Source organism: Lagopus muta, chromosome 15 (assembly GCF_023343835.1).
Source record: "Lagopus muta isolate bLagMut1 chromosome 15, bLagMut1 primary, whole genome shotgun sequence".
NCBI lineage: Eukaryota > Metazoa > Chordata > Aves > Galliformes > Phasianidae > Lagopus > Lagopus muta.
This window is the reverse complement of record NC_064447.1, coordinates 2,424,061-2,438,317: the sequence shown is the minus strand read 5'-3', so window position 1 is coordinate 2,438,317 and position 14,257 is coordinate 2,424,061. Positions and strand designations below refer to the sequence as shown.

At 43.0% G+C, this 14,257-nt stretch overlaps 1 protein-coding gene across 14 annotated transcripts in view; it reads left to right on the top strand.

The window, feature by feature from the left end:
- Positions 1-14,257, top strand: part of DNAAF8 (dynein axonemal assembly factor 8) — an 85,689-nt gene that overhangs the window by 53,264 nt on the left and 18,168 nt on the right. For 12 of the 14 annotated variants that reach the window (XM_048961943.1, XM_048961940.1, XM_048961942.1 and 9 more), the window contains 7 exons: positions 784-931; positions 4,055-4,186; positions 5,634-5,828; positions 6,884-7,210; positions 8,780-8,842; positions 10,380-10,433; positions 12,585-12,754. In XM_048961943.1, coding sequence (XP_048817900.1) covers positions 784-931; positions 4,055-4,186; positions 5,634-5,828; positions 6,884-7,210; positions 8,780-8,842; positions 10,380-10,433; positions 12,585-12,754 — 1,089 coding nt within the window. Of the gene's footprint in view, positions 1-783; positions 932-4,054; positions 4,187-5,633; positions 5,829-6,883; positions 7,211-7,694; positions 8,648-8,779; positions 8,843-10,379; positions 10,434-12,584; positions 12,755-14,257 lie in introns of those variants that run through there. The other 2 variants (XM_048961945.1, XM_048961953.1) reach the window with 2 other exon arrangements.

The window sequence follows — 14,257 nt, the reverse complement described above, 5'->3', positions numbered from 1 at the left end:
CACGGTAGATTTGAGTTGAATAGAGAGAAGTTGGCATTTTGACATGTCAACCTAGGAAATAAATGATCATAAATGCAAAAATACATTTGAGCTTGTACAAGAAGTCCATCTCTGTACTGTAAATCACCCAGGAATCCTGTGACGCTTTGTCTTACAGAGGGCTGTGTTCCTTCACTTCAAATGTTCACACTTAGAGTTGTTTCCTATGTTAATAAGGAAATGTTTCATTCTGCAAACTAAACTGCACAGAAGCCTTCTTTTCTGCTTGTTCTCTAATCAAGCATGAGGAAGAACACTTTCCCTGCCCATTATATCTTGTAGAATGAAAGCAATGCCTATATATGGAATGCTACAGCAAAAATGGGCAGATATCTGGGGCATGCTCCTAAACGGCTATTTCAGAAGATAGCAGCAGAAATGATTGTTTTAATGTGTTCTCTGGTGCTAAGTGTTTCAGGACTTGGGGTTCAAGATCATTTTTGAATGAGTAATTTAGAATACTACCACTTATTCTCTGCATTTATGACCATTGTGGTTTTTGTTCAGCCCAGTTGTAGAGCAAAACATTTTATGTTGTCTTTTCATGAGATTTAAGTTAAATTCCTGTGTCTCATGAAGAGATGACAAATGAACACCTACTGATACCTACTATATTAATGGAAGTTAATGTGGTTCGACTGGTGTTGCTGTGTCTTCATATGCCATCATAACTTCAATGTTTGCTTGAGCCTTGTAGTGCTTAAATCTGGATTTAGTCTTCTAATCTGGTCCTTGTTATTTCAGATTGCTCTATTTTGCCCTGGCAAGATTTCTAGTTTTCCTGAGAACAGTTCTGCACGAGGAGAGCTTTCTGCTGAGCCACACATGCGCTGTCTGGTCTTGTTGCTGAGAAAGGAGGATGCTAGTCATCATATTCTTGCATTGGTAAAAGGTAATGCTTTCAGTTCTCAAAAACCTCAGCATTTTAGAGCATTTGAACTGGAGGTTAAAAGCCTTGCCAAATTTGTTACATTGTGGGAAGATTTGAGGATGCTGGGGCCTGATAGTTTTGCCGCCTGAATCTCCAGGCCCATTTTTCTAGATCAGTCACTTCTACATATCCTACACAGCAGATGTATCTTTGTCAATTACTTGATCTTTAGCACTGAAATCCTTTTGAGTTTAGAATCATAGAATAATTTATGTTGGGGGGGGGTGTCAGAAGGTCAGTCACCCAATGTCCTGTTCAGCACAGCCTCATCAATTCAGACCAGGATGCTGTAGGCAAGTCAAGCTTTGGGGATCTGTAAGGGCAGAGATTCCACCACCTCTCTTGGTCCTCTCTTCCAATGCTTTACTCTCCACATACAGCACTGTTTTTTTCCCCTTATGTCAAAGTGGAACCTCCTCTGTTTGAATTCATGACCTTGGCCCCTTGGTTTCCCACTATACACCTTTGTAATGGGCTTGGCTTCATGTTTTCTCTTAGGTATTATTACTTCCCAGAGGAGTAGGCTGCCTGTCACTGGGCCTGAGGATATCATGCAGTCCTATCAACCACAGCCCGGAATTCTGTGTGCTTGTGACTTCCAAGCATCTGAACTGCAACTTATTTTATATGTAGAGACTGCCAAAAGAACAGACATGTAGCTGCCCCCAATCCTCTTAGTTGATTCAAACCCTGTTCTGATTCTCTGATTCAGGATGAGAGTTATTTAGTTTTCTTAAGGATAAACCAAGATTGGCCTTAAGTGGGGAAAATCACAAACAGCAGCAGTGATCAGCACAGAGCAGAGAACCCTGACCTGCCTGCTGCTTCCTGCCCTGGCAGTGGGCAAATTGCCTGCAGCAGGACGTTCCATTCCAGCATCTCTTTATTCACAGCCTGCCCTTTAGACTGCTGGGATAAGTGGGTCTCTGTAGCCTGAACAGTTCCAGAACAGCTGCTGACCCCTCCATTACACCACAGCAGCTTGCTCCTGAAGGAGGCGTTCATCCATTGCCTTTTATGATGTTTACCTCTTATAATCCATCCACAGTAGAAAAGAACATCTCAAGTTTTTGGAGGAAAAATAATAAGCTTCAAGAAGTCCTCCTCTTTTTCTTCCAAAGACCATCACAATATGTTCTGAAAAAGTATTTAGACACCATGGATTAATCATGGCAGACTAATTACAGCACCATGTCCCTCCTGCCTGCAGACCTAAGGAAAGTTGCTCACTAAAGAAAAATAGCTTCTGCTTTTTCCCTCAAAAAGTGCTGCAGATGACATTCACAGTGTTTGTTTTGCACAGCAAAATTTGCACTAGAAATATCTCTGTGGACACTGGGACAAAAAGTGTTCAGGAAGGGTAAAATATTTGCTCCTATTGTAGAGCTGTCAATTATGGTTTTTTTTTTTCCTTTGTAGAGAGATTTTGCAAATGCCTCTTTTGTACCCTCTTTGCTTCAGAAGTGATCCAGAGAGCTAGCTTATTCTGTATTCAAGAGCCTTGGAGAGGAAAGTTGTTGTTGCCACATAAGCTTTGGCTTAGCTTCTGGGAAGTGTAGGACAGCACTAGGAATTGAGTAGGGTCAAAACCATACTAAGCAGTTTTGTATGTTTAATCAATAAACCCCTGATAAGCAGTCACTTCTTTGATGTTCACCACTGCTCAATCTTCAAAGCAAAGCAAACTTAGCAGTCATTCTTGAAATGGAGCAGAGAGATAGGTGCCTACAGGAAACATTTCTGTATCAACACCATCAATTTTTGACCAAGCTTTCCTTTGCTATGTTTGAACAGGGAGCAGATAATCACAGAAGTTACAGAATCACAGCATGCTTTTGGCTGGAAGGGATCTTAAAGACCATTTAATTCCAACCCCCTGCCAAGGGCAGGGACGCCTCTCCCCAGCTCAAGCTGCTCAGGGCCTCATCCATGGCCTTGGGCACCTTCAGGGATGCAGCATCCCCAGCTCTCTGGGAAGCAGAGCCAGGGCCTCACTACCCTCTGGGTAAAGAATTTCATCCTAATATCTAACCTAAGTCTCCCTTTTTCTAGTTTAAAGCTACTACCCCTTGTCATAGCTCTACAGTTCCTGGTAAAGAGTCCCTCTCCAGCTTTTTGTAGGACCCATTTAAGTACTGGAGGGTAGCATCCTTCAGGTACTGAAAGGAGGTTTCATTTATTTTTGCCATCTGAATTTTAAAAAGCAGGTGGTTAGTTGTCAGTGGGACAAGCTCAAGTCTGTGTCAGTGCCACGTTTGGTATCTGAGGTTTGTCATCAATGTCTACAGCTAATAATCCATTTTCCATGCCATGCTGCAGTAAATTGTTGGCAGGCTTGTAGAATGGAAAACAAAGATATGTGCAAAATAACTTTAAAAATAACAAACCTTAAAAAATGTCTGAAATATTATTGTAAAACACAACCAATTGTTGTGAAACTGCACTCTATGCCAGTATGTTAGTGCACAGCCTGTGCATAGCCTGGCCCTTTGGGAAAGAATGGGAGCGATGGCTGTTAGTTTCCAGCACTTAGTACTTGTAAAAGTGCAGTTAAGATATTTTCCAGACTGGGATTTACATCTATTAACCTTACAATAGCTCTCTGGCCTCGTGGTGCTGTGTAGGATGCAGAATATTGGCCTTGCCACTGATACTGAGGGTCTGGACTCAAACAGTGGGTCCAAAATTAGAGCTATTTTTTCTTGTGGGCAACAACTTGCTTAGGACACCTACGGCAGTTCAGGAGCTGCGTAGGATATTCTGTGTGTGCATTCCTTATCTCAGTCCACTGCCTGTAGCTGAAACAAATGAGTCCTGGTCAGAAGGCAGAGGTGTCTCCAGAGAAAGCTGTGACCAGCTCTCAGCATTCAACAGCCCCCTTCCTGACTGTATGTGAATATGGGCTGGGGAAGAGGGAACGATAGAACTGCGTTTCATGAGGCAAGCTCAGTGTGACCCCATATAGATGTCTCTGTAATGCATCTGTGGTCAGATGAATCAAAATACTTGATAAGAAGCGTGGTTTTCATGTCAGACTGCATCACGGGGCTTTGTGCTCCTCACAAGCTCTTGTTTTGTGCACAGGACTGATGAATGAACTGGCACAGCAAGGCCTCCTTGGCAACAGGCAGAGCAGCTTGCCTGCCACAGCCAGGCTGGACTCCTCCATGTGCTTCCATGTGGCTCCTTACACTGAGAACTTGCTGCAGATGCTGGGTAGGTAAAGGCTGTGGGAATGCAATATTCTATCTCTTGTAAGGTCTGACAACCTTTACCAGAGGAATTCCCTGATTAAGAGCATTAGGAGAATGCTCATTCTCTACAGTAACTCATTTAGTGTTCCAGTGTCCTTCAATTGTAAAAACTCATTGAATGTCTTCTACTTCTGCAAAGCGAATGGAAGAATCCATGGAAAAGCAATATGGAAATAACTTTGAAGTAGATTAAATAATGTATTTTTACTTACATTTACATTAAATATGACCTGACAACAAGCAGTGAAGCCTTAAAATTGCCAGGATTAAAAGAATCCTACCAATGTGTATTTACTGACACAGTTCTAAAGACAAGTCAAAATATTCAAATGAGATAAATCACTCATTCAGTATGTAGAACTAGGATTTGCTGAAGTGATGCACGTAGGCAGCTGCAATTCCTTCTGCAGTTGCAGAGAAGGCACTTCTTCATTTCTCTTTACTCTGAAGCCCTCAATTTCAATGCATGCACTTCAATTCGTGTCAGTAACTCATTCATTCAAAGCTGGAAAATTGATAAGGTTTGGAAAAGCAAGTAAACTTGTTACAGGCTTATGACTCAAATGGGTTGGAGAGTCCTAGAACTACTTGTTCTATGTGCTTGGATGTTACAGTAACCAGAAGGTTATTTTGCTAACTATGGGTAATGCTGCTTATATACCACTCTTCTGGAGAAGAATTTTTTCCTTACATCCAACCTGAACCTCCCATGGCACAACTTGGAGCCATTTCCTCTAGTCTTATCTCTCCCTACAACCAAATTAACATAAATTGTGAGGGGGGGGAGGAATCCAGTGCATGTCATTCACTATTTTCTTTCATTATGAAATGCGAAGATGTGGGAATAGTTAAGTACATGGGTGTTAATCTGTACAGTTGCTTAAATATTCATGCACTTGAAACAGTATAGAATAAGCCCAGCTTTCTGATGGGACTGGGAATTCTGCAGGTTGTGTTGTTCCTGGTAGGACAATGGATATGTGCATAATACAGTGTCTCCTGCTTTTCTGTCCTCAGTTTCATGCTGTGTAATCTCCTAGAACACAAAATGAAGTATCAATTCAATGCAAAGCCAAGCCTTAGTTATCAATCTGACATTTATGCCTTAAATCATTTTGCTACAGATCTATCAACACTGTTTAACAGTGCGAATAAGGACATCAAAATTAGGGTTTGAGTATATTTGCTTTACATGCCAAAAGCAATTCCAGTTAAGGGGTGTGACTAATTAGTGAGGATTTGCTGTGATTCTGCTCCTTACATGTGTTTCTTTGTTCAGCTGTGCTGAGCTGCAGCCTCGCAGTGATGCACTGCCTAATAGAGAATTAGCCAGTTCCTTTTTGCTAAACAGGAATGGATGCTTGTTTATGGGCAGTAACTACGTTTATTTGGATGATGTCTCTGGACAGGAGGAAACTTCAGTGCAGTTCCAGACCCGTGTAACATTCCTCTGGATTTTTTCTGCAACCAAAGATTTGCTTCTGATCCTGAAATGGAGCAAGTAGTCCTGCTGACACTGGTTGGGACAGATGCTATCAGCAGTGCTGGAGAACTCCTTTGCCAGATCCTTCTTCCTGAGAGCAGTAGTCAGCATCAGAATGCAGGTGATTGCTGGCAGCTCCTGGGGGAGGCTGTAGAAGTTGGTCAGGAAAGTTGAGCCTGTCTGGCTGCTTTTATCATAGCCAGAAAGCTTTGAAAAGAAGAGATACGTATTTAAACAAATGATTTCTTCATTTACCTGCCAGAAGTGCTGAAGAATTTGTCATGGCTAGTTAGTGGGCAAGGCTGCTTTCCATTTGACACAGGCGGGCATTTTCTTCAGAGAGGGTCAAAATAGTTCCAGTATGTGCGAAGCCTTTTATGTTTTCCCTGTCTTCTGAGCAGCGAGAGAAAATGCAGCTGTGCAGGGAAGGCACAGCAACAGGAATTCGGAAGCCACAAATCCTATTATTGCTGGTCCACTGACATCCTTTGTGACCAGAAACAAGACAGCACACCTCTTAATGCCTCATTTCCTCATGCAAAGGAGGAGTAATGACACTTGTCCCGTGCATTAAATGATCACAAATGATGAGTGCTGTCACGTGCTAACAAGATGAAGATTGTATGTAATTTCATGATGCAGATTGCATTAGTGTGCAGTAATGCAGTCACTGCCCTGATAAAGGGCAGAAGTCTGGCATACTGTCTGCATTCTTATTCTATATCCTGTTCTCTTGAGGTGGGGCTGTTTAGTGAGATCTGTATCACAGTAGGCAAAGAGGAGATTCCAGCTGACTGCAACTTCCAGCAACCTGAACTCATGGACTGACCCTGTAAACATCATGGAATTGTTTGGGTTGGAAGGGATCGTTAAAGGCTGTCTGGTCCAAGTCCCCTGCAGTAAGCAGGGTCACCTACAGCTCTGTCAGGTGCTCAGAGCCTAGGCCAGCCTGACCTTTAATGTCTCCAAGGATGGGCAGCTCTGAACAGACCGTTCCACTGTTTTACCACCATTATCACACAAAAAAACTTGTTTTCTTACATCCAGTCTAAACCTCCCCTTGCAACTTTGAGACTTCTAGTCTAATCGATTAGAGCACTTGTCTCCAAAAGTACTGTGACTTTTATGAAACGTATGCTGTCAACTGATACTAGAAATATTTCCTTTGACTTGCAGAAGGACCTGATTCAGGGTTTGAGCTTCTAGGTCTCAAGTGGTTGCCCCGTCTCACTCGGCGTCAGGCAAAAGAAGTAACCCCTTTTGAGGTTGGAGATGCTTCTTGGTGGAGAAGCCTTGATACACTGATGTCTAATCCAGTCCTTGTGTGTGCGTTACGGCGGGTCAATGCCTTCCAAGCCCTTGAAGATGCATTACAGAGATTAACACAGTGCAGGGAGGAGCTAAGCGACAGTGACAGTGCTCTGCAGAGAGTAATGGCCTTGACCCCAGAGGTAGCATTCAGACAAGCCATCCTTTTCTTCACAGAGAAGGAGCTGGTAGCTGGTAAGCCATGCTTTTATTGTTTACACTGTTCTTAGATATAGGCTGTATGGGAACTTATTGAACTTGGATGAATAAATCCTTTTCTAAGTTTTTTTTTCTAAGGCACAGGAAGACTTAATTATTTGGGTTTAAATTATTCACTTGGCTATATAATCAGGGATATTAAATCTGCAGGAGTCAAGTGAGGTCATCTGCAGGTTGGCCTATTAATATAACACATGGCCTGGTTCCCTTTCTGAAGGTTTCTGGGTACTCAAATGCTTAACAGACGTCACAGGAGTTACCAGGACCAGTAAATAATATTCTTTCTGTGTATAAGAGGCCGTGATCTGTCCCATCTATGTGTGGGCATGTCATTGTCATGCTTGACTTCTTCAGTCTAGATGCCCCAAGCTTGCCCTATACTCAGGGAGATGAAGGTACTTCCAATCTACAAGAGCTGAAGCAAGCAGATTTTCTTGAACTTCTTTTTATGCTGGAACAGAGTGAACAGTTCATGAGGAATGGAGACCTCTGTTGTCAAGACTTCTCAGACTTCAATGATATATGCTAGCATTGATCTTTCAGCACTGAAAACCTGCTTGTTTCCTGCTGTACCAAGAAATGTGTAGCCCACACCCTTTAAATCATTGTGCAGACTGAGATATTATTCATACTGGATACTTTTGACCAGCAGTGCATGAGCCCCCACTGTTTTCTTCTGAAGTGGAATACATTGGATGTCACCTAAGCTCTTGGGGATGCTTCACTCCTTACCCCCAAGATAAATAGTTCTGAACCTGATGATTTCTGATTGTTCAGACACATAAATAAATGAAGATTGTGATAACACCACATATCAACTGAGAAGGAATGGTGGAGTTCCACAAATGCATTCATGCTTTGTAATTTATAGTTCTTCTCCTATCTTTTTCTGAGGAAGAAAGGTCCTTTGTTGTCAAGACAAAGTTAGATGCTTGTGTCAAACACACTGTGCTTGTGCAGTGCAGAATAACAAACTGGCTTTGCTGAGTAGGAATAAGAAAATGTGGTGGTGTCAGGAAAAAATCACTCATTCTAGTATCACAAAAGTCAGATCTGACAGTGAACTATGTGGGTGTTTTGTGTGAGTTTGGAGAGCAGAAAGAGGAAGCCTTCAAAACAGGGTGCAACAGACATCCCAAATTACTGCATAAAGCTGTAGGACTGCGTGTACTGCTATCCTTCACTGACGTTGTCTTGACACCAGAAGGCAGGATAAGAAATCCAGAACTGTGAGATTGATTTACTGAGGGGCAGTAACAATCACAATATCACCTTTCCCACCACGACACAGCTGTGTCTTCTCACTATGACTTTAGCACTCTGCACTATCACTTCTATAAGGTCACTGCATCTTTCCTCCTGTCTGTGTTGTTGAGGGAGGAGTGGAAGGGTCTTTGTGCTAGAGAACAGCTCTTCAGCATTTTGTAGCAGCTGGAAGCTCTGCCATTTCCCATGCTAAACAAGACTACTTTCCTTAGTCCCCACCTCCCAAACAGTAAAGATTCTTCATCAGTGAATCCACAAAATCACATCTTCCTTTTACAGATCCAGAACACCGTCCTACTGCCAAATACCTGCCACCACCTGGCAGGACATCCAGGGCTGGAGGTAAGGTCAGACGTGTGCACCAGTTCCCTCTTCAATAACAAAAAAAGTACTACTTTGTACTCTTAAAATAGATGGAAGAAACAATATAACTCCAAGCCCTCTGTCAGAGTCGTCAAAATAGAATGGTGAAGCTTTGGTTAGACATCATTATCCTGGGCAATTAGGAAGTAAAGGTTGGATAGCCCTGCTTTTGGTACTGGGGGTGGAAGTACTGCTGCAGAATCACCTTTATTCTGCAGTTCTTTGTGTGCCTCAACCACTTACCTGTGGCTGGTGTGGAATGTAGAAGAGAAAATCTCAGCTCTTTAGTAGCACTTTTCAGCTGTCAGCAGAAAGGATAGTGGGAGCCTATAGAGGGGTGCTGGTCTTCATTCCCCAATGACTGAGTGACAGAAATCAGAGCAGAGCACACATTTCCTAAGCCTCAGTTAGGAGCTCTGCTCTGCATTACAGTGCACCAAACCAGCAGGCGCTTCACAGATATTGGTTCTTCCAGATCACTCCACTGCTGAAGAGAGTAAGTGATACTGTGAAGATGTGAGTTAGAAGTTACAAGGCAAGGACCTCAGAGCTGCTTTCACCTTATATATTCTCTCTTAACATTTCCAGCAACATAGAATGCACCTTTTGAAAGAAAAAAAGTCTCAGTAAAAGAAAAGAAAAACTTACCTTCCAGATAAGTTGCTCTGGGAGACAGAAACACATGGATTCCAGACAGTAATAAATACGAAGGGATGGTGATTGCTTTGTTTTGGCAAGCAAATTTTGGTTTTTCTACTATCTACCTTGCACATCTCACTGGTTAAATTTGCCAGTAAGGATCAATGGGAAGAGAAGTCCAGGATTCACAATTCTCAATTCCCACATGCCTTACGTTTCCCTCACCTTTTTGGATCACTTGCAGGTTTATCATTAGACTGAAGGAAACATTTTTATGTGGGCTTTAGTTATGGCTCACTTACACCTGACTCCTTTCACACTGCTTTGCTCTCATGAGGAACCTCTGAAGTCGACCATTCCTGTCTAGGGAACATCAGGTTTCAGATCTCTGCTGCTACCTAAGTGTGTACCAGAACACACAGCCCTTCTCTGCTTCCAAGGGCAATAAGCAGTCCTGGGTTTCATGGCATTTTCCAACTTAATTGTAAAATTCTGGGAGCACGAAGGTGGCTTATAGGCATAAAATGCTATTATTTATTTATAGGCATAAAATTCAGCCGCTCCCTGAAATGGTGACTGAGAAAGAACACAAAGTGTAACCGAGTCACTGTAATTCGGTCCTTGCAGTCCTTTTCAGTGCATGCAATTGGGGTCTCTGAAGAGGGGGTAAGCACTACATCTCCCAGGATGTTCCAATACAAATGGGTTCCCAGCATGTCTGGAATCAAGCCATGCATTTCTTGGTATCACATTTTAAGATGAGCGTGTCAGAGCAGCCTTAGCTGCGTCATGTAGAGATAGTGGCACTGTTCTCAATTTACTATCCCAGATTATACATATATGTACTTACCCACATCTCTCTGCTTCTCTTGCTTAGTGGAAGAGACCCAGAGATGCCACGCAGAATCACTGTTTGCCTACTTGCATGCAGGTGAGAGAAGAGCAAATTGAGAAATGCGGTTGGATTTTGTGAACCTAACTCATGTAGATGTACCAGCCAAAAATAAGTGGAAGGATTATACCAACGTTTCCCTTGGGCTTGAATACTGGCAGTGATGCTCATTCTCTTTTCTAAGCTTGACAGGAGATCTGGTATTTGCTTCTCTTCAGTTGACACTATTTTAAGCCGTGCTCGTATATGAAGTGTTTTATATGAATAAATACGGTGCTGTGACTCAGTTTCATCATCAAATCAAAACGCATGTGGATAACTGTGAGGAGAGCTGTGGAGTCATTGGCCGTAGGAAAGGATCTAAAAATATTGTACGTATGTAACAAACACCAGGAAGATTGGGCAAGTCCAGGAGAGCTGCAGAGCAGCCGGAACCAGGGCTGGATGTGTCTGATGGCTGCCAAGCAGGCCTCCCTGGTAGCACATGGTGAGCAGGGGCCGTTCCTTGGTAGGCAGTGGTGTGTTGGTGAATGCTGGCACTTACAGTCACCGGGGAGAGAAAACCACCTCTGGCTAGCAAAGTGTCCCACCTTGGTTTAGGTGCTTGTCTTTGGGCAGACCAAGGTGGCACAGGGGATAAGGAGATCCCCTCCTGAGGTGTCTCAAGTAGCATAAATACGCAGCATGCAGTGATTCTCACGCCACAGGAATGAGGAAGCTTGCCCAGAAACACAGCAGATGGTGGGGAAAGCAGCACGAGGGCGATGCGCGTTGATGTGAGCTCCTACAGTTGATATGCGAGCAGCTGAGTGGATCTGAGTGCCTCACTCTGCTTGCAGGCCGTTGCTATGGCATTTACATCTTTCCGCTCAAGAAATACGTGGAAATGAAACCATCAGTTCTTCATTAGGAGGCCTTTGTGTAGGATAAGGGTTGAGTTTTCATGCCAGATGGGGTCAGTATCCTGGCTTTTTATTTTTGATCCCCTATTTCTCTGTCATTGAATCACCAACATGCTTCTTGCTAATTGAAAATATCCGTAAGCACCGAATTTCATGCAGTACTGTTGATGCTTCATTGCATCAACATCTGTATAATTAGTAATGGGGTGTACAGGAAACATGAAATGGTGCTTTATGTACACAAACAGATCATCGTGCATCAGTTTTAACAGCTTGCAGTACTGCTACCTCATGCTTCATCTAATTGACGTGGGTAGGAACTGGCAGTTAGTGGGTCCTGGCTGACTGCTCCCAACATTGTGGTGGACAATAAATCTTCAAGGGTGTCATCAAGACAAAACCTTAACTACAGTCCCAATAACACAGGGGCTTAGATTTAATACAGCACTTCAGATTGGTGAAGCTAATGATTTGAAAATGCTATCATTTAAAGGTGAGATTAGGTGTTTCCTGCCTTTGGAGAGGTTTGGTGCCACCAGACAGTCAAACTATCGTGGTCCATTTTGTTTCGCTTCTGTAGCGTATGGCTGGCAGGTTTGCTGGGGACATTTTATCAAAAGCCAAACCTTTTTGCTGAAATTTCAATTTTAGATGACATGATCCCTCTTATAATAAGGGTTACAACATCAGCTGGGATCTGTCACACTGTTAATGCCTCCCTGAAACGTAGCTCTAACAGAGAGGTGCAGAACTCTGAGAGATGAAACCATGAGGAATGAGAACAAAATAACCGCTGAAGGATTTCATCGTGGAATCACTGAATTGCTCAGTTTGGAAAAGACCTTCAGGATCATAAAGTCCAACCTCAACCCACCCGTACTGCCCTAACAGCCCCCCACGGCATCGTGGCCCCGAGCACCACATCCAAACGGATTTTAAACACACTCAAGGATGAAGTGAAGAATGTTTTATCCTGCTTAAAGCGTTCACACACAGCATGAAGGAAGGAGTCTCGTGCTGCAGACCTGCCAGGTAGAACTTTTGGATTTGTTGAGCAGGCTTCCTGGAAAAGGTCTACAAGCCCAGACTGCTGTAGATCGTTTATACGTATATATATATATATATACACACACACACAGCTTTTTTACAATCTTGTTTAATTCAAATTCCTATGAACTTCATGCCAGTTTTCTTCTATAGGCGCCTGTCCTGGCTCATACACAGAGTTATCTGTTTTGTCTGTGCTTTTAAGAGCAGCTTTGGGTTTCACCAGTGTGCTTTGTTACAGGAGCCCAGATCCTCTGCACCGTGCTGCTGATCAAACCTGGTGCCTGGAGCCATCATCTTGCAAGGATCCTCCGAAAGCTTGACCTAGAAAAATTCACTGTGGTTGGGATGAAACACGTACAGCTGGAGCCAGACATCGCCTTAGGACTCCTTTCTTCTGAAACAAAACAGGTTTGTTATGAACCTGGCCGTTCTGTGGTCGTGTTTAGGGTTAGAATGGGAAAATATGTTTGCTAGTGAGTAATCCATTCCTGAAAGAGCAAAAACTCCCATCCGGGATTTAGTGGTTATTGTTAGAAGTGAGCTATATAGAACAATCAGATCTGTACAATACCAGGCACAAAGCAAGCTGACATGCTGACAGTTTCTTTTATCGTTCGCCATAAAGAAACAGACCTGGTTTCTCTAAAACAAAAGTTCAGAGGATCTGGGAGCTGCAGACCTCCCAGGAACATTAAATTGCTAATTTATAGTGCTCACTCTTAACTGCAGAACAGGAGTCCCCTGTTTCTTCCCTGCAGTCAATCCAGGTAGAGCATCGTTCAGAGTGTGCTGTGCTCTGCCCATGTGCCTCATTTTCCTTCTGTGTGTTTAAATGTGGGAGCTGGGAAACCTTCTTTGTGCTGCCAGGGCATATGTACCTCTAGAGCCGGGTTACATTTTGGTACTACATCACATATGCAGTGGAGGCTTTGTTCCAGAAGCCTGTGTTCAAGAGCCTGTAAGAATGACCTGCAAACAGAGAAAATGGGGTTGCTGTTATTTCTGCTGTCTGATAGACAGTGAGGAGGGATTTAAACCTTGGGGTGTTTAGGGGGGTTTGTCAGCTAAAGATAGACTTGTCTGCTCTTCTGTAGCACTGGGAATTCATTCATCGCCCAACGTGGAAAATACTCATCTGTTATCATCTCAGAATAAAGGTATTGTGGAAGTCAGGAAATGGAAAGCTGAGCATTGCAGAGGAGTTAGATTCCTTTTCTTGAAAAACAAAATCCTTGTTAGCTGATTGCTTTCCTGAAGACACTTAACCAGTTAACTTTTATAGAAAGCAAGCCTTTATTATGGATATTGCTCTTGAGTTAAGTTGGAAGAGTTTAAAGCACACAGTGTAGAAATCATTAATAGATTCTAGAAGAAGACTGGGAACGTCTTCAGACAGGGCTCCAACGTCACCATCCATCAGCAAAGATCATTACTTTCTGCATGATAGCAGTGGAATGGGGCAGAAGCACCTGGTTTTTAATTATTCACAGATCTCTGCTGAGGGGGGGACAGTGGCCACTAGAATTGCTGAGGAGGTATTTCCAATAAGGTTCTTAATTGCACAACTAAACACAAAAATACTTAGACCATCGTCTGAAACAGAAGGCATTGCACGAAAGCTAAATGTCAACCTCAGGGAGAAATGTAGACATCCATAGGATACATTTGAAGGGAGGTTATTTCAGGAAAAAATTCTCTTGTTTTCAGAGTTCCCAAACTGAGTGGAGTGGCTGTTGTGCATTGATTCAGTTTCCTTGGAGAGTTGGTGGCTGAGTTTAAGAATTGCAGAGTGTTGGGCTTTTGTCCATGGAAAAAAGCAGGGCTTGAAAGTGCACAAATACTGATGATAGGCTGCTTTTAGCAATGAGGAATGGATGGTAGGAAATGTTTTCTGCTGTATGGAGGCTCCTC